The following is a 19,964-nucleotide window of genomic DNA, read 5'->3' on the forward strand; positions in this document are numbered from 1 at the left end:
CCCGCGGCGCACTCCGTGACGTCAATTTTAGTCGACTGTCAAGCGCACAGCTGACCCAAAACAAACTGACCTGATGAAACGACTTTAAACGATAAAAACTCTACATTTTAGTGCTACTCGGTGATCGCAGTCGTGTTTAGTGGATCTGAGCCTCTCGGACTGACATGTATCTCTTATTTTATGCGGCCAGAACTCCGTTTTTACACTTTATTTAGTGGTTTATTCCTCTCATTAACGAGCCTGTAGGAGTCTGGAGAGCTCTCCTCCTGTAGCTGGCTCAACATGACTCTTCCAGCTCTGCACAACACCGGCGTGATCTACAGACGGATACTGGGACACTTTCCTCAGGACATCAGTTTAGCTTTTGCTTATGGATCTGGTGTTTTCAAACAACACGGGACCAACCAAGGTCAGATGGAGGTAAGAGACAGCTGTCCCTGTACTGTCAGTGTCACACGTGGGCACAGTGACATTGTAGTAGTTTGTCCTTTTAGACTAAGTAAAGTCACACTAATGGGTCATTTTCCTAAAAGGAGACACGCATCATGTATGTCCTGTACTTTTCCTTTTTTTTCTTGCAGTGTGCAATGTTACAGGGGATTCAAACAATGACAATCGCATATTGTTAGGAGATAGGTTCAGTATTAGTTCATGAAGGGGTAGGCAATGTGGTTAAAGTCAATATCACCATATTGATATGGATATTGGAAATCAGTATCACACTCTGCATCACAGTATTATGTAAATATCTATTACAAAAATCTAACATTAACACAATAAACATGTTTTCAGTGCCATGAGCTGTATGTGTGTATTAATAACTTATTTTCTTATTTATGTTTTTTTGTATTAAAATGTGCTCATTTTCATTCATTTTAGACAACATAACTTAAAGGGACTGTTTGTAAGAATCAGAAATGCTCGTTAACAGCGACACCTGTGGCCGTTAAGTCAACGAAAGTCAGCGTCGGGCTCGCACTCGCTCTAAATAGACATGAACGAGCATCACTCAAAACAGTGAGGCGACACACGTCAGCTAAAACCACAATATCACTCTATATTTCAGCTGCTTGGCAGTAATGTTATCTGACCAGACGAAGGTCTCTCCATGAATCAATGCTGATCCTAGTGTTGGCTTTTCCTGCTTCAGCCTCCCGACCGCGGCCGGAGGGAGACACTGGCACCCGGTCGGAGACGATAACGTAACTCGCTGCGGAGCCCCGTCACTTCACAAGACACGGGAAACCTCTGCTGGTCTGGAGGAGCTGCAGCATTTATTTCTGCACAAACGTCCACTGTACATTCACTAGATATTCTCAGAGCTACTAACTCTTCTGCAGTGTGGAGTGTGCACGCATGCACGTAAGAGTGGAGCAAGCTGTGAGTGAAGGCAAGCAGGCAGAGGAGCAGAAGAGCAGAGACTCCGGCCCTGGAGAGCAAAGCTACGGTCTCCCCCGCGTACTCCGACCGCGGCAAACACTGTTTTGCAAGACGGGCTTCACTAGATATAACTTTGCGGTTTTGGTGCTTCCGTGTAATTTGTGTTGGAGTCTGAGTCTGAACAGCGTAGCCACACGCGAGCGCGCATATGCGAGCACTCATGGGACACAAACCCGGGTGATTTATAGGTGTAAGAAGTTAAAAAACAGTCCCTTTAATTAACACAATGTGATCGCCTCATCACAATATTACTCCTATGAAAGTTGATAAACAACAATACTGAATGTTGTAAATGTGATGCTATTGTGTTTACCTTTTTGTTGTATACAGAAGAACATGCTGGACTTTGTGTTTGCGGTGGACGACCCAGTGACTTGGCACACCATGAATCTGCTGCAGAATCGCAAACACTACTCCATCCTCAAGCTGCTGGGGCCCAAGATGATCAGCTCCATACAAAATGATCACGGGGCTTCGGTGTACTACAACACACTGGTGCCGGTGGACGGGAGGGTAAATTACTTATCTCTAGTTTTCAATGTTTCAGCATCTTTTTCTACACCGACCTCCTGAGTTCACCATGACTACTTTTTTTGTGTCAAGCTGTCCAGTTTTCACTTTTACTGAAATCTCCTCATGTGTTTCTTAAGCAGTCATAGTTTGCTGAGTTTGCATCTCACAAAAAGTCAATCTTGTTATTGGTTTGATTTTAGTGTTTGTTTTGACCAACAATAATTATTATTATTAGCAGAAATAATGTACAATTAGTTTAAAGTAGGACAGACTCTGTTTTTAAATCATAATGCATATCAGTAAAAATATACATAGAACTTATGGTTAGTAATTCACTTCATCTCTGGCTCCTAAAACTTTATCTTTTTATTGTTTTTGTCTGGCTAGACTTGGTTAATACATACTTTAATGACCTTCTCCTCTTCTTTTCAGACGATCAAATATGGCGTGATCAGTACAGAGTCTCTCATTGATGACCTGATGCACTGGAAGACCATGTATGTTGCTGGACGCCTTCACAAACCAGTCAGTACTTAACTGATTTTATTGTGCAATTATTAATTTGACAAACTTTTTTATTGTCAAACCACTCAAATGTTTCCCTAGATTTTGACAAAGTTATGTGGAATGTATTTGTCAATAAGTGTATGGGACAGTCTTGTTGCACATTTTACTCTTCCAAAATGACTACATATTAAGTTAAATCTTCAGGTTTTGCTTAAATGTATGTGCACAAATGTTTGCATCCAAGCTTATGTGTGTTCATACAGTATGTGTTTCCACGCAGGTGAGAATGCTGGTGCAGAATGAGAATGGAAAGCTACGTGCTGCTCTGGTGGCTAACCTGAAGAGTGCTGTGACAGCCTCCTTCCTCATGCTGCCAGAGAGCTTCACTGAGGAAGACCTTTTCCTGCAGATAGCTGGACTTTCTTATGCCGGTAACTAGCCTGCACAACTACAAAAGCTGGAAGATAAGATGCATGCATGCTTGGGACACAAATTCACCAAATCAGTTGTATTAATTACATCGAGATGAGCATAGATTTAATAAAGTTTCACTCAACAGGGTTCCGAGTTAGCTGTCTGATGACGCACCACTAATCTGGTTGATTTGCATGCTAAGAATTAGGGACACACCGATCCGTCCAATACTGGCCAAAATCACTGCATCGGATATCGGGGGAAAAAAAGTAGAATCCGATAAGATCCATTAGCCTAAACTATCTACCAACAACTGTCATTGAGGTATAAGCTACATTGAGTTTTGAGTTCAGTATTTTAAACTGGAATCACAATTCCTTTGTTATTCTAAATACTCAGATTTAAACTTTTGTTAAAGTTACACTTTAAAGGGACTGTTTGTAACTTCTTATACATATAAATCAATCCGGGTCGGTGTCCCATGCGCGCTCGCGTGTGACTACACTGTTCAGACAAGACTCCAACACAAACTACACGGAAGCACCAAAACCGCAAAGTTATATCTAGTGAAGCCCGTCTTGCAAAACAGAGTTTGCCGCGGTCGGAGGACGAGGGGGAGACCGTAGCTTTGGTCTCCAGGGCCGGAGTCTCTGCTGTACTCTGCTCCTTTGCTCCTCTGCCTGCTTGCCTTCACTCACACACCGCGCTCGTTCTCGCTATTTCGCTCCACTCTCACGTGCATGCGCGCACACTACACACTGCAGAAGAGTTACTTTAGCTCTGAGAATATCTAGTGATGGTACAGTGGACGTTTGTGCAGAAATAAATGCTGCAGCTCCTCCAGACCAGCAGAGGTTTCGCGTGTCTTGTGAAGTGACGGGGCTCCACAGCGAGAAACTTTATCGTCTCCGACCAAAACTCCGGTGTCTCCCCTGTTCCTTCTGACCGCGGTCGGGAGGCTGAAGCAGGAAAAGCCAACACTAGGATCAGCATTGATTCATGGAGAGACCTTTGTCTGGTCAGCTAACATTACTGCCAAGCAGGTGAAATATAGAGTGATATTGTGGTTTTAGCTGACGTGTGTCGCCTCACAGTGTTGAGGGATGCTCGTTCATGTCTATGTAGAGCGAGCACAAGCGCGAACCCGAAGCTGACTTTCGTTGACTTAACGGCCACAGGTGTCGCTGTTAAAAAGCATTTCTGATTCTTACAAACAGTCCCTTTAAATTTCACTTTGAATGGTGCTGACTATTCAAAAATGCTGCTGAAAGGTCTTTGAGTGGACAATTTTTAATAAAAAGAAGCAGCAGTTTTGCATAACAGAGTCATGTTCTGGGCTAAATCTTTCTTCCTTTAGGGGAGAAGAATATTTCGTTCACAGTTTGAGCATGATGCTTTTTAGATGGCTAGGTTAAACCAAGTGCATCCATACAAATGTATTATTAACAGCTTGGTTGTTTAAAAGAGGGAAAAATACTGTGTTGGGATATTATCAGTATCGGCAGATTCTGTAAGGTTGCGATATCAGTATCGGACTTGAAAAAGTGGTATCGAGCAATCCCTACTCAGAATGCGCCACTGTGAACGAGGGTAGTGTTACCATGTAGGTTCCCGAGCTACAGAAGCAGAAGATAAAGTCACGAATAATGAGCTAATGAGTGTCGTATCACTACCAAACCTTTTACACTGGAAACTGAACACCAGAAGGAGTATAATATCTCTGAAGTTGTTACTGCTATGGCACTATTTATATCCTTGAGTTACTGCTACACCTGAATTTCATCTCTTGGGATCAATAAAGGCTTATCTTATTTCATCTTATTACAGCAAAGATGGAAAAACTGTAAAGCAAATATATTACACCTAAGGGAAAACATGTTGTTTGTGCCTCTTCAGGGGATTTTCGAATGGTGATCGGAGAAGATAAATCCAAGGTGGCCAATATCGTCAAAGACAACATTCAGCACTTCAGGATTCTGTACAGCAACATCCTGCGGGACTGTCCTCAGGTGGTCTACAAATCTCAACAAGGGAAACTGGAGGTAAAACATGCTCCAAATACTAACACAGTTTTTATTATCTCACTCGACATGTTAGCAACAAAAGAGTACATTGTGTGCTGTATATACACATTTTCCTTGTTTAACTTGTCACTCGTGTTTCATTACCTATGGGCCAAATGTGCGTCACAAAAATCCATGGGTGAAAAACGACTCTTGAGTTTCATTCCTCAGAAGCAAAGTTTGTGGATTTACAAGGTGTCTGCTGCATAAACTGAGACTCTACTACTAACTTTGACCAAATATATATGAAATAAAAAATGTAATATTTTGAAACTCTTATAGAAAAACGGTGACAGAGATATTTCCAAAAACATACAGATTGCCAAAACTGCCATACAAAATGCTCACCTGTATTGCTTTTAAAACAATATTATCCATGTGTCATGCCTTTTCAGTGAAACTGGCAAACACTTGTTTAAACTAACAGGAACATAGCGTTGACCTGAATAGTACAGAGTGTCCTCACAGCCTCGGTAGTAAACTTTAAATGGGGTGTGACTGACCTGGCACGCTGCCCTGTTACCTGCGTTACATACAGTTAACTAGTACAACGTGTGTCTGTGTTTGCACATTTAAATGGCACGAATACATCCCTCTCTTATATTGGTGTACAGTTTCATTTTCTTCTTCTTATTATTATTAAATGTTACCACCACTCCCTGTTATGCCAAAATAAATATTCACCACGCCATCCTGGAATAACAGGAATAAGTGGTTTTATGTGTGTGAGTAACACATTTTGCAGTGAACAGTGCTTTGGGGAATTGTACGTCATTAAGTCCCACATGCACGAAGCAGGTTTCCAACTTTAGTGGTCGTGTCAATGCATTAACTAAATATTTTCTTCAGTCGTGCTCATCGTTGCAAGGCTGTGATTGGTCTTTTAAATGTGAGTTTTTAAAGTCAAAATTGTTTCACCCACTCCAAACTAAACATCATAGTTATATTATCTTGAGATGCATTTTTACAGGTTTCTAACAACAACAACGCACTTATGAGACCTGTGGATGTGATAGTTGGTGCTGCTGCTGGTATTCAGTTTACTGTATGTATTCATTTATTCTTGTCTATGTGCCTGTATAGGTTGATAAAAGCCCCGAGGGCCAGTTTATCCAGCTGATGGCGTTGCCTCGGACCCTCCAGCAAAGGATCACAAAGCTAGTCGACCCTCCTGGGAAAAACCGAGACGTGGAGGAGATCCTGCTACAGGTCGCTCAGGACCCAGACTGTGGAGCAGTCGTACAACAAGGTTCGGACTAAAGAACGGGTGTGGGGATGTAGAACAGAGGGAGAGAGAGAGAGAGAGATAGATGGACAGGAGGACAGGAAAAAAGTTGTCACTCTCGGATGTTTCATTAAAATTCCCTCAATGCGATCGGAGATACGGTGCACGTTGGTTGTACAGAATACAGATAAAGGCTGATATTGTGTGTGGTGAATATTAAATAAGGTAGGATTATGCTACAGATAAATACTGTTAGGAATCCATTACACCAACATATTAACAAGGCTAATGTATTGTCAAAACATGCCCGGAACAAATATGCGGATGGATAGGCAAAGTAAACAAGTAGCTAATCAAATAAACATGTCATCCCTTGGCACCAAAAAGGTCCATCAGTTCCAAGATGCGCCGTCTCTCCTGGCTTCATCAAATCAGACCTGTAGTGTAGCATACCGGGTTGCCTGTAAACGTTATTGTAATTGCTGAAATGTGTGACACCTTTGTTAGATTGCTAAGTGTAATTTCTTTATGGACAATTTGAGTGTGTAGCTGTTTAATGTCATGTCATGCTGATTCAGGGTTTGAGATTTTTATTCTTAAAGTGATAAAGTAAATGCCAAACAATTAATCCTTAATTGATTCTAATTATCTGGCCTCTACCCTTAAGTAGCATATCATAAAATCATATTTCAGAGTGATGAGATAGTAGTTGCTGTATAATCGCATGTTTTTGTTCCTCCTCAGGTATTTCCTCTATTGTGAAATCCTCCAGTATAACGCAGAGCATCAAGGGCATTGCTACAGCTGGTAGGCACTCTTTACTTCTTTGCTTGATATTGTGGGAAAGAATCCTACTTTCTACATTGTCAGGTTTTGTTAGTAAAGGCTGATTTTTGGTGCTCCAGATCCCTTAAAAGGAATAGTTTGACATTTGGGAAATGCACTTATTCGCTTTCTTGCAGAGAGTTGCATAAGAAGATTGATACCACTCTCACGTCTGTGTGCTAACTTTGGAGCTGCAACCGCTTAGATTAGCATATAGACTGGAAGTGGGAGGAAACAGCTAGTCTGGCTCTGTCCAAAAGTAATGAAATCAGCCTACCAGCACCTCTAAAACTCACAAGATAACATGCTATATCTAATTTGTTTAATCCGTACAAAAAACATGTACTTGTACAAATGACAATTTATGGTATTATGGGGTGTTTAGTTTAGGGTTCAGTGCCGGAAGGTGGATTTTATTCCCTTTGGACAGTCAGGCTAGCTCTTTCCCCCCGTTTCCAGTCTTTGTGCTAAGCTAAGCTAATTGTTTGCTGGCTGTAGCTTCATGTCTACAGTACACCGTGGTGGAAGAAGTACTCAGAGTATTTCTACATTGTTGTATTGCTTACTTAAGTAGAAGATCTGATCAAATTTCACGTAAGTAAAAGTGCAAAAGTATCAGAATCAAAAGCACTAAAAGTACTTGTCATGTATGGAATGACCCTTTTCAGAATAATATATATTACTGGATTATGATTATTGATGCATTCATGTGTTCATCACTTTAATGTTGCTGCCGGTAAAGGTGGAGCTAATTTATTACTTTAATTGAATTACTTTATATACTGCTTGGAAGATTGTGAAGTTCCACCCAGGATCAATGAACTCGTATCTTAACCTTTAATAATACATCATAACTTATTTGTTGATTATATTTTTTTTAATTATTAATCTGAATCTGCAAAGTAATTAGAAACTAAAATAATCAAATAAATGTAGTGGAGTAAAAAGTACAATATTTGTGTATTTTGGACAAACTAGACATCTTCTAATGTCTGTTCTTAAACCTTCCACTGTGTATTAACAACTGCTTTTCTAATGTAGAAATAGTGTTCTTCTGTTAATGTTCAGTATACTGTGTGTGTCCCCCCCCGCAGGCTTGTGGAAGACGGTGTCGTACAGCTCCAAGAAACTGCTGAAGATGTGGAAGGGTTGGAGGAGGAAGAAGAAGCCGTCTGTCTCACAGATGTCCTGATCCTGTCTGTTCACCAGGAACCTGTGTTGCTCTATAAACTTGTTAGCCAGACAGTCGACGTCCATCCTTTGTGTTTTTTACCCTGACAAACTTGTGGCTGGAAGAATCACACCCTCACCTCCCTGGTTATATATCACTGCGTAGCCTCTACGAAGGGGATCACTGAGCAGGTGGAAGTCTGTGTTTGAATAGTGTAGAGCTGTACAACTGCCCTTTATCATGCACTTCATAAAAAAAAGTTGCAGAAAAAAGGATGACATTTCACGAGCCTGACTGAATTATGGCTGACATTTAATGGTACTACAGATTGGACCTTTCCGCATGATGATGACTGGCGGCGAGCAGCTCAATCGGCTATCTCTAGAGCCACAGCACTAAATCAATGTGAGCACAGCATGCACAAAATATCACATAGACTGTATACTACCAAGTATAATGAAGAAAATACTTTGGTGTCTTCTGTCATTTTTTTAATTATGGGATGGTTAGATCTGTGCGTTTTCTGTGTGAACGGTCAGATAACGGGCAGCTAAGAGATTGAGAATGATATTTGGTCTTTGTGCTGAGAGAGGGCTTTATTGAACTCTCTTCAGATGTGGACTGCTGCTACATGTTACACACACACACACACTTCGTATCCCCCTTTCAACTCGCCAAAGATCTCAAATCTGTCATCTCTTTACGTTTTTAACAGCGATTTAATGTTTGTATCATAAATTAAAATATAGGACCACATTTATTTTATGATAAAAATGTTCCTCATTGTTTAACAGTTTACCTCTCACACCCGTCTTGTTGTTATGAGCAGGTCATATTGACAGCTGGAGGTCTTCGATACTTGCTGTAGTCTAATTCCGTTATAAGATCTGGGTTTAATAAACATTTTAATACAACAGCAACTATGATAACATTGTTTTTTTTATAACAAAAAATCCTAAATAAGTCCACAATGTATCGAAATAATTAGAAAAGTCTGTCTGTTTTTAAACATCACCATCTAAAGTCACAAATCAAACTTTTCCTCTAAGTTTAGTTACTATTTTGCTTTGCTGACTGTTAGAATACAAGAGGATACAGTTTGTGTCACTTTATTTGAACTGTTTTTTTCTTTTGTTTTCACTGTTAGGCAATCCTAATTAAGTAACCTATCAACTTCACTCCACACCTCACTTTTTCACAAAATAATATAACAAAATGTACCTAGAATTATTTTTACACAATAGATATTAGATTATCTCTCTTCCTCAGTTTTTCTGCTGCTCTACTACCCAGGGGGATTAATGAAGAGCAAACTTAATTACGTTATTCTCATATTTTCATAGCAGGGAAAGCACAGGTGTAATTAATGACATTACTGATGAGTGCTTTGTGGCATGAAGAACTGGGATACCAAACTGTAACAAAGCCATCATCAATGTTTTTACTTACACCTGTGCATTTCCTGCTACAACAACTCAAAATTTCTGCTCTGATAAAGCAGCAAAACAAACCCAATACAGAGTAAAACAAGCATCTTTAAAATAAAAGAAAGGGGTCTAAATGTTTGTAGAATTTGGCCATTCAAATTAAGGCTAATCATATAATTAAAAAAAATGTTTCCCTCTTATTAATAATAATAATAATAATAATAATAATAATAATAATAATAATAATAATGATAATGATAAAAATGTATGCATTTGAATGTAGCCAGTGCTGCCATAAAGATATACTGGTCCTTCATTCCAGTGCAGTCAGTAGTGAAATAACCTTTTACTTCCTGGTACTGACACTTGTTTTTGTTCGCCACTACATCATGAGTCATAGTTGACAATGACTTCACTTATGGACACATGAATCATTTTAAGGTAGTCTCACGTTACCTCATACGATTTGTTGTGTACGCCTCTTTTTCACTGCGTGATCATCTACTGCATTTTTAATCATCTATTTTCTCACAAGGACAGTTTCAGGTCGATGTTTGTGCAATACACACATAATCCAACCACTGCTAGTGGTGGAAAATACATTTACACTCCTACTTCACTACATTTCAGAGGGAAATCTTGTATTTTTACTCATCTCAGAGCTATAGTTAATAGTCACTTTGCAGATTAAGGTTTTATATAAACAAACGATAATTTTATAAAACAATGTGTTGGTGTACATTAAACTACCTACCAGTATAAATTAGCTTTACTGAAACAAGCCACAACATAAAATGCTGCATACACAGTGATGCATCAGTAACAAATCCAGTCATTCTGGCTGCATTATAAGTACTTTTCCTCAGTGGTGGAAGAAGTGAAATGTATAGGCCTATAGTTACTTATTTTATAGCACTTAACTATAATGTAGCCTAGTTGTAAGTAGATATAACTGTTTATTAATGTATTATGAATATATAAACACTTAGAAATTACTGTATAACTGTGTACAGCTACATTATAGTATGTTATTACTCACTCATTATAAATGCTATATATTTAATATGGACCTTTTAATAAGAGTAACAACTAATAGGGATGTAAATGAACAATAAACTGAGAAGGCACTTATAAAGTAGCTGTTAAGGGCGGGAGCTCTCCTCTTTTTCAATAGACTTTATTTTAAATTTGTGAATGATGAGATTTGAGATCCAGGTAAACAATACATATAAAGGAAAAGAAGGGATAAATAGAAACAAAACACAAAAAATTTAACAAAAGTAACATAAAACCCAAACATGCCAGGGGTTGATATACATAAATAGTAGTAACTTAAGTAAAAACATTAAAATGGGAGCACAAACTAACCAGTTTACTAGCTCTTTTTGTTTTTTGCAGAATATATTGTTTTAATACAGTATATAGTTCCATTTCTTTCTTCAAACATTAAAGTGAGGTTTAACTCTCGCAAATTTGCATTTATGAATGTAAAACTTTGCGACAACGATAATGAGATCGATTAGAAAAAATATTCTCTCTCATATATTGTGTTGAACCTTAAAAAAAAAAAATACATTTTCCAGTAGAAGTTCAAATTCACAGATAATATTTTCCAAGATAAACCTACAAATATCTTTCCACAATTTACGGGTATGTGTGTACATTTCCAGAACAGATGGACAATATAGTCTCATGATGGGAATCACACAAGGCACAGCTTTAATCAATTAAATCATTTTTTTATTTAACAAAAAAACTCGGTAACATCGATGAATGATTTTATATGACACTTCTTTTGGCCTTATTTAACAAAAAGTTTTTTGTGGGAGAGTCCAAACCTTTTCCCAACATAAATTGTTGACATGAATATTCCAAAAAGATATTCCAGGTGAAACAGAAACAATATTACATTGAAATAGAGCACACATCTTACGGTTGTTCTTACAACCAGATAAGTTAAAGCACACTTCTCCAATAGGTGAGTCAGCTACATCAGTAAAAGGAACATCAGGATCAGAAGCTGATATCATATAGCCTCTGAAACAGCATAGACATCCTCCTAAATGTCACAGAAGCAGCAGCAGCAGCAGCAGCAGCTGTAGTAAACACAATGACAGCAGCCTCACCTCCAGAGGACGTGATGCAATGGCTCATTATCATAATATATGCTGATGTCATCGCTCCAGCGCTCAGCCAATCAGCGCGCTTCACTTTCACCACCTGCTAGGAACTGAATTCCATCATTCCAGGCATTCCTCCTCTTCCTCCTCCTCCTCCTCCTCCTCCTCTTCCTCGTTTAGCCTACAACCAAGTTTGTCCCGACAGCTCTGTATTGTCTTCCCTCGTACAGCACCAGTTTAACCGCCGCTTTTTGTTGTCGTGTGTCTCTGTGGGATATATAAATATACATCTTGTTTTTTTTTATTTCTCTGTGGATATATATCATCATACTGGAAGATACCAAAGTGGCGCTTGAAGGAGGTATGTTGCTGCTATAAACACCAAGTTGTTGACATTGTTTCGGGTTTGTAGGATGAGAGTGCTCTTTTTGTATTAGTCTTTGGCTGCAAATTGAGAATATTGTGAAATATTCAGCCTGTAAATGAAGACAGAGTTGTTAACACACATAATATAAGATAGGGCTGAAATAATATGCGCGTAGGTTGACATTTCATTCACGACATGAAGCCTTACTGGCGCGTTACCAAACTTTCCCATGTCAAGAAATCCCCTTCAGCCACATGCTGTCCTCCAGGGGCATCTGGGACATTTAGCCGTGTCTCTTGTGAGTGTAAATCAAGTAGCGTGTTTTGCCTGACCTCTCTATAAATACAGCAAAGTGGACGCACTTGCTTCCACTACTAATAATAATCGGTTTCATTCTGGCTCGAGTTGATCGTATGAAAAGTTGGTCGCTTTTACGCGCACCACGTACACAGTGTGGTGTTGTGTTGTTGTTGTGACGCGCTACAGGACAACAAACTAGTATAGTCTGAAGCTGCACGAGGGAGTTTTTAATGATAATCTTCCTCAAAACGCATGTTTTCCTCGAGAAACGAGGGAAAGGTATCTCAGGAATGCAGAAAGAGGGAAGAGAAGAGAAGCGCGCTGGAGCGTTTTTCCTCCACAAATACCACTCATGGCTCAGCCACACACTGAAGGCTCCACACTGGAGGACACGATGATCCAACACATGATAAAACAAAAGTATCACAGGAAGGTCATAATTAATACAATGAACTACAGGACAATAACAGTGAAGAAGTATTCATGCCCTTTTAAAAGGAACAATACTATAGGCTTCAATTTAGAATTACTGCAATACAAGTAAAAGTCCTGCATTCAAACTTAAACTTAAAGGTCCCATATTATAAAAAAGTGAGTCATTTTTTTTAATTTTAAAGCAGGCTTAAATCTTATATAAATACTGTGAAAGTATCAAAACACTCAATCCACAGGGAAATACACACAGCCCGTATTCAGAAACTCTGCATTTGAAACAAGCTGTCAGGATTTCTGTCCATTTGTGATGTCACAAATATACAATATTTAGACCCTTTACACAGATTTAAACGTAAACATTCTAAATGTGTCCCAGTTTATTCCTGGTTGCAGCGTATGTTAATGACATCAGCTGACAGGAAGTACACATGGACCGTAGCTGTTGCCTAGCAACGCAATTCTGTTGCAATTCTGTTGCAATTCCGTCAAAATGTGCTAAAAAGGAGCGTTTAAGACAGAGGGTAATACAGGTGTATTCAGGCTGACAGTATGAGGAAAATAAAGGGTATTTTGAACATTACAGCATGTCAACATGTTCTAGTAGAAACACAAAATACAAGTATGAACCTGAAAATGAGCATGATATGGGACCTTTAAAGGACCAGTGTGTAACATTTCAGGGGATCTATTAGCAGAAATGGAATATAATATTCATAACTATGTTTTCATCAATGTATAATCATCTGAATCTAAGAATCGTTGTGTTTTCGTTAGCTTAGAATGTGCCCTTCATATCTATATATAGGGAACGGGTTCACAGAGTCCACCATGTTTCTACAGTAGCCCAGAACGAACAAACCAAACATTCTAGAGAGAGCCTTTCACGTTTTTACGTTACCTGAAGGCCACCGTAGTCCTCCGACATGCTTGTGAAACTGCGGTAACGTGAGCTGCAGAGAGCCAAACCGCGGTACCGCCAGTTTTGCAGCTGGCGGCTCACGATACCGCAGTCTTGGAAAGAGAGGAGTTAGCGGACGGGTACTCGGCTGGTTGCAATCTGCAACCACACCACTAGATGCTGCCAAATCCGACACGTACCTTTAAGTAAAAGTACAGAAGTATTATCGGCAAAGTGCAATAGGTATCAAAGTACTCATGCAGAATGGCCCCTACTAGAGTCGTATTATATGCTCTATATTTGAAATGCAATGATTCATCAATTAATTGATTAATCGGTTGACAGAAAATAGAAAATCAATTAATTGTTTGTCTTTTTTTTTTAAAGCAAAAATGACAATAATGTTCTGCTTCCAGCCTCTCGTCACCTTGGGATATGGGAAATTATGAAGGACATTTTTCACTGTTTTCTGACATCTTATAGACTAAATTGAGAAAAATAATCAGCCGATTAATCAATCGTAAAAATAATTGTTACAGCCCCAAAGTCATATCTGAAATCTAAATGAGGGAAGACTGAATTCTGCTTAGGCAAAGTTCATGTTTAGCTGCTTGAGTTAAGACAACATTAAACACTAATGCGCTGAGAAGTTTGGCATATTTTGTTTTGTGGAAAAACACATTTATAATATAACTATGCCACAGAAAAAAAGTCTCAATTTGGTGTCTCGTATTGGTTCTGGTGTTGGCAGTGTTATGGCTTCATAGAAATAATAGTGATTTTCTTTGTGATTGTGCTGACAGACCTGTGGAGGTCTAAATGACTTGGCATCTATGAAATATTAACCCAGTCGTTGTGTTAAATGCTACGTAGAGATGAAACAGCTCTCATGTTCAGCACAGTGCCCTCCCCTCTGTCTCGCAGGCATCCGAGCATGGAGACACCACTGGATGTTCTGTCAAGAGCAGCGTCATTTGTTCATGCCAATGAAGAAGAGAGTAAGTTTTTTATCGCACTGTGTTTGTGTGTCAGCAGTTTTGCTCCCACTCTGTCTGTCTGGCTGTTAAAAGTTGCCCTGTGGACAAATGATTTTGTGCGATTAGAGTTGTGTTACATATCGATGAAGTGCAACATTATGTTCGGCCATGAGCCTCGGCCCTGTTCTCTGCTATAAGACAATAGGCTTCTTTGTGCTGTGCGAGCTCGCAGTTGCAGATACACAGGCAAATGAGACCAACCGCACTCAACCGCCATCAGCACTGCTTTTTAACTCAGCTGCTTGCTTGTGTTAACCTGCTTTCACTGGAGTCAGGGTGGGTCTCTGTCTCATTATCTGTCTATACCTTTCTGTCTCAGTCTATATTACTGTGTGTCTCTAACTTTGTGTCTGTGTGTCGCTGCCTCGTTGATCCCTCTCTCATCTTCTCTTTCATTCTCCTCTGTCTTCTTCTTTCTTCTTCTTCTCTCTCCTCTCATAATCATGTCTGAGGACTTGCCGAAAAAAGAATTCCTTCCGAGATTAAGGAGAAATGGCCAATCCTCGTCAGCAGGCCTTCTCCAGCGCCAGCAGAGTGAAATCTACGAGGGCACTTAACATTCAGTGCTGATAATTGATCTGCACTGTTTGGAGCTGCAAGTTTAATTTGTTGTTTTAATAGTATTCCCTTTGACAGCTTAGCAGATTGTGCGTCATGTATTTAATAATCGCTCTCTGGCTGTGCAACACTTAAACTTAATTTGCTGTTGTGGAGGAGTGACAAGCAGGTGGATTTATGATTTCTTTTTAATGAATTTGTTTGTGTTGTGAAGGAATTTGAAGCTCCTGACACGTCAGGGAGCATGATTTGAGCTTTTAAAGGAAAGCCACATGATGTACTGAACTCCATTAAGATAAAATAATATTATAATTTGGTAGAAGTGCAAACTAGCTGTTCATATTCTGCAAGATGCATGATAATTCATCAATTTTGAATATTCAGTACATACTAGGGCTGACCCAAATGCTTCGAAGCTTCGACCGACATGAATTATTATTAGTTATTCTCAGATGGGTGTCACTGTTTATGTGTAGAGGTGCGTGTGTGTACAGTAGGGGTGTAAGAAAAGATATTATGTTTTGTGATACTGTATCGATTTTTAATTAATAGTTAACACGCAAAGAGGAACTCAGTCAATACTTTATTTCATTTCCAAAGAGATGCACCCTCTTAGTGTATGTGTCCTCTCAAAGTAATGCTATGATGGATGTTACAGGGTCTGTGATAAATGCAAATTTAGATCCAACTGTTCCGGCTGCATAAAAAAAGTCAACTTTTTTCATTCAGATTTTATGCATATGCTGATGTGTTCTTTATACTATGACAATTTTCCTAAAATTAGATAAAAAAATTGCAATATATCGCCTCGCTTACAGTATCACAATATATCACAATATATTGAATCTTAACCCCTGTATCATGATACGTATCGTATCGCCAGATTCTTGCCAATACACAGCCCTAGTGTTAGATATTGCAGCAGCCCAAAAAATGGTATTGGGGAGAGCCCTAGTATACACACAGGAACGTTTTAGATAATCACTTGTGTTCATTGGTGTATGGAGAGACTGGGAACATTTAGAAAGAGCTTCAGCTGTAACGTCTCCCATGTCACTGGTTTGTTCCAGGCTTAAATGAGCTGAATATCAGCTTCCTTGCACTTGTGAGTGAAATGGCCTGGGAGCCCTCCTCCCTCCTCCTCCTCTGCTCCCTCGCTCCCCTGCAGTGTTTTTGTTTTTTCCCTCTGCGCTGATGTCACTTTTTGTTGTGGGTCGTGCATGGCCTCTTTGTCCAAAAGACAATGCACTCGACCTGTTTCCACAATAGTGCAGTTAAAATGGGTGAGCCACCAACCTACTACTAGTTTACCAAACTAGCTATGAGTCAGTTCGGCCAACCAGGCCAGCAGGCAGTTGACTGAGTCAATAACCTCTGCCCACTTGTTTGCATTTATGACCAGCCTTTGTAAGGCCGGAGCAGCACCTGATAGCAGAGCACAGAACAGGGAGAGGCTCGGCCTGCCTGCCTTTCCTTCACAACAGCAGGGTTAACTCACAAGGACCGAGTGGGGTTTGTCAGGGCCGGGCACTGCAGTTCACAACATTTAGAGCTTGAAATGAAAAGCATTGTTCAATTTATTTAAATGACACTGCCGCAGATAATCCATCTCTGTTGGAAATGAATTTCTCAGAAAATTACATAAATGCTGTCTTGAGGGAAATGGAATTACAGTCCATGAATAATGTATTGGTCCGAGGTCGCTCTGCTTGGCTTCAAAGTGGAAAATATACTACAGTAATAATATCTCAAAATTGAATAGTTGGCCTTGGCCCGGTTCAATTAAGGCTGCTTGAATATGAGTGTCTGTTAGTTTTTATTAAAATTTGGACACCTTGGGGTGTTTTCTGCTTTCAAATTTCAAATTGCTGTTTGGACACATAATGATTATATCCCTCCTGACTTTTACTGTTCAGTCTGATACACTTACTAAACTCTTTAAACTGTGTCATCTAACCAACCATCATAATCCAGATGAGGGACGAGAGGAGGTGATAGAATTGTTTATTAATATTATCATTATTATTATTGTGATTATTACCATGTGCTCACAGGAATTAAGCTTTATCAGAGAGCAGCAGTGAGTGCTTTGCAGACTTTTTTGCCCTAAGTTTATTTACAATTTAATATTCTCCTAAAAAGAATTAAACACATATCAAAGATAAGGCAGTAAAGGACTAACATTGCACGGCAGCTGGATTCTCGTGATGTCACGAGATCATGCGAGAATCGCAGGATCACATCTCACACAAAACCCCATCTTTTCAGGCTTCAAGTAATGCGTTTGTGTCTGGCTTGCCAATCAGCATCCTGTGAGGAGCTACTGGCAGCTATGGACGTGGCTTAGGTTTGTGAGGCGACACTGAGAGGCGACCGTTTGGTCTAAACAACTATAGTGGCTCCTGAAGAGGTTAGCGTAGATGCTGCAGTCGCATCAGTCATATCAGAACTGGAGAGTATTTCTTCATTGAAAGAAGAGCAAAAAATAGCACCGAAGGCTTTTCTCGATGGAAAAGATGTTTTCGCTCCTCTCCCGAGTTTGACTGGCCGAGTTTGATTGACAGATGATTCATCCAATCACCTGCCAAGTATTTTTTTTTTTTTGAAAGTGCCTGCCCTTTTCCAGTTTCCGATGACGGCTTCTCAGATGGTTCTGTGTAACAAACCATCTGGCGGGTCAGATTAGTAAAGGACAGTACTGAGTGACAAAATGTCATCATAATTTTGTATGTTGATATGAATGTATACAAATAAGTTAAGTCCCCTGAAACCAAACCAACGGCATTACTGACACACACACATGCACACACTCCAGCAGGGCTGATCCTTGCTGTCAGTGAGTTTGAAACAACAACAACACTAATCACAGGTCCTGACCTTGAATATACAGTAATTACACACGCACTAAAAAAGCAGTGAAGTAATCTATGCCTTATATTTAATGGTGAATGTGGGGGGAATGCTTAATACTTGCCGTCACCCCTCCATAGCAATTTTGGTTGCTACTTGGAAGATGTAGCAGTGCGCTCCACCCTTCCTGGAAGCAAACCTGTATTTGAGATCAACCTTAAACAGTCTGGATTGCACTACATGCCCAGCTCAAAAGACAGACTGAAATATTGTTTGTAGCTCAGTGTTTTCTAGAATATAGCAAATTTTCAGAGTCATTTCTTTGGTTTTAGTGTGAATTTAAAGACACTGCCAGTCAGTAGGCCCTGACTATGCTTGTTGGGTCTTGGATGTTAGATCAAAGAGGACCGGTGGTTTAATGCCCGACTGAAAAGATGGAATACGGACCTTTTGTTTCTGACAGGAACCACAACAAAAGAAGAACTCGTGCCAAGAGAAGGTGGTTGGCTGAGATCTGTACAGTGCCCTCTGCTCTACTTCTGCACACGCATTGATACACATGCTGTACTCTGAAATACCACTTGTTTGTTTGGAGAAAACTTACACAGACACACACACACACACGCACACACTTTAACAGAATCCCCAGTCATTGTTATAGTTTCCATGGTTTTGTTCAAGCACCCCCAGTCTTTTCCCAGCTCTTGGTGAAGGGAAGCAGTCCGTTATAACAGACACTTCTATAATGTTCTGTCTAATTCTTGTGCTGAATAACATTGAAAGTGGGTATTATATACTGTAGATTGTGGACAAAATAATAGGAACACCTTACAGTAGGCTATAATACATTCTGATACAACAACAACAACATTGCAGCAGTATAAAATCCACATAGAGCTGATTAAGCATCAGTCTCAACAAAGACGGAACATTTTGATCGTGAATGTACTGAATTCATTGCCAGGCTGTATTGGATTGTGTGATTTTGCCAGTTGTTCCTGTTATTTTGTCCATATGCAGTTTAAATGTCCAGTCTTGGGTGGGTATAAGTAAATTTGGTCATTGCTTACTAGTAAATACTTGATCCCCGCTGTCTAAATCTGCTCAACACCATGTTGAAATTGAGTTAAATTGTCTTCCTTTAGCAATAGACAGGTGGGTAATGTGATTTACAATTTCACATGCTATGGTATTTATTGGCCCAAAGTGAACCTTATTTTTTTTAGCCATGCTAGTGGCATGGATGAATCCTATTGACTTTGGTGATCCCCTGATTTTTAATCTGGTGACATCATGGGGATTTTTTGTTGTCCAATACTTTTGTTTATGACAAAATAGCCATTAAAGATCAACCTCAACTGTACTTTTGTGTGTTGCAAATGTCAGCGTGCTAACAATCTAAACTCAGATGGTGTATATGGTAAGCATTATGCCTGCTAATCATTTAGCATTGTCATTGTGAGCAAGCCCCCAGGAAGAGCACCGGTTGTTGATCCCAATTTTCATAGTGGCCAAACGGCGGTACTACAACTTCAATGTCCGTCACGTGATGCCATTGGGCCCAAAAAGACTTTTTCCCATTGACTTACATTGGGAAAGAGACGTCTGTAACTCAGCGGTTAATTCTTTTTGAGGTAAATCAACTTCCCAATACGAACTCTTTAATAGCCCTTATTTAAATCATTAGGTCCTCAAAGTTGTAAAATGCCCCAATAGCTTAATCCAGAGTTACTTCCCTTCCTCCGTTCATATGAATGAGACCCAGACTGTGGCTGGAGCGAGGGCTGGGAGGCGGATGTTGCGGAAGATCCGGT

The 19,964-nt window shown here is 39.7% G+C and overlaps 2 protein-coding genes across 3 annotated transcripts in view; both read left to right on the forward strand.

Annotated features, from left to right (window-relative positions):
• tamm41 (TAM41 mitochondrial translocator assembly and maintenance homolog) lies at positions 1 to 9,085 on the forward strand. The gene is made up of 8 exons (XM_037784310.1): positions 1 to 420; positions 1,771 to 1,953; positions 2,386 to 2,478; positions 2,741 to 2,891; positions 4,771 to 4,916; positions 6,021 to 6,186; positions 6,907 to 6,969; positions 8,082 to 9,085. The coding sequence occupies exons 1-8, from the start codon at positions 283 to 285 to the stop codon at positions 8,177 to 8,179; spliced, it is 1,038 nt and encodes a 345-aa protein (XP_037640238.1). The 5' UTR covers positions 1 to 282; the 3' UTR covers positions 8,180 to 9,085.
• A 2,802-nt stretch (positions 9,086 to 11,887) lies between these two features.
• Positions 11,888 to 19,964, forward strand: part of vgll4b (vestigial-like family member 4b) — a 45,314-nt gene continuing 37,237 nt past the window's right edge. The window contains exons 1-2 of one of the 2 annotated variants that reach the window (XM_037784089.1): positions 11,888 to 12,066; positions 14,608 to 14,703. In XM_037784089.1, the coding sequence (XP_037640017.1) occupies positions 14,640 to 14,703 (64 nt within the window). In that variant the 5' untranslated portion in view covers positions 11,888 to 12,066; positions 14,608 to 14,639. The remainder of the gene's footprint in view (positions 12,067 to 14,607; positions 14,704 to 19,964) is intronic. The other variant, XM_037784079.1, reaches the window with a different exon arrangement.

The sequence above is a fragment of the Sebastes umbrosus genome, chromosome 1, assembly GCF_015220745.1.
Source record: "Sebastes umbrosus isolate fSebUmb1 chromosome 1, fSebUmb1.pri, whole genome shotgun sequence".
Taxonomy (NCBI): Eukaryota; Metazoa; Chordata; class Actinopteri; order Perciformes; family Sebastidae; genus Sebastes; species Sebastes umbrosus.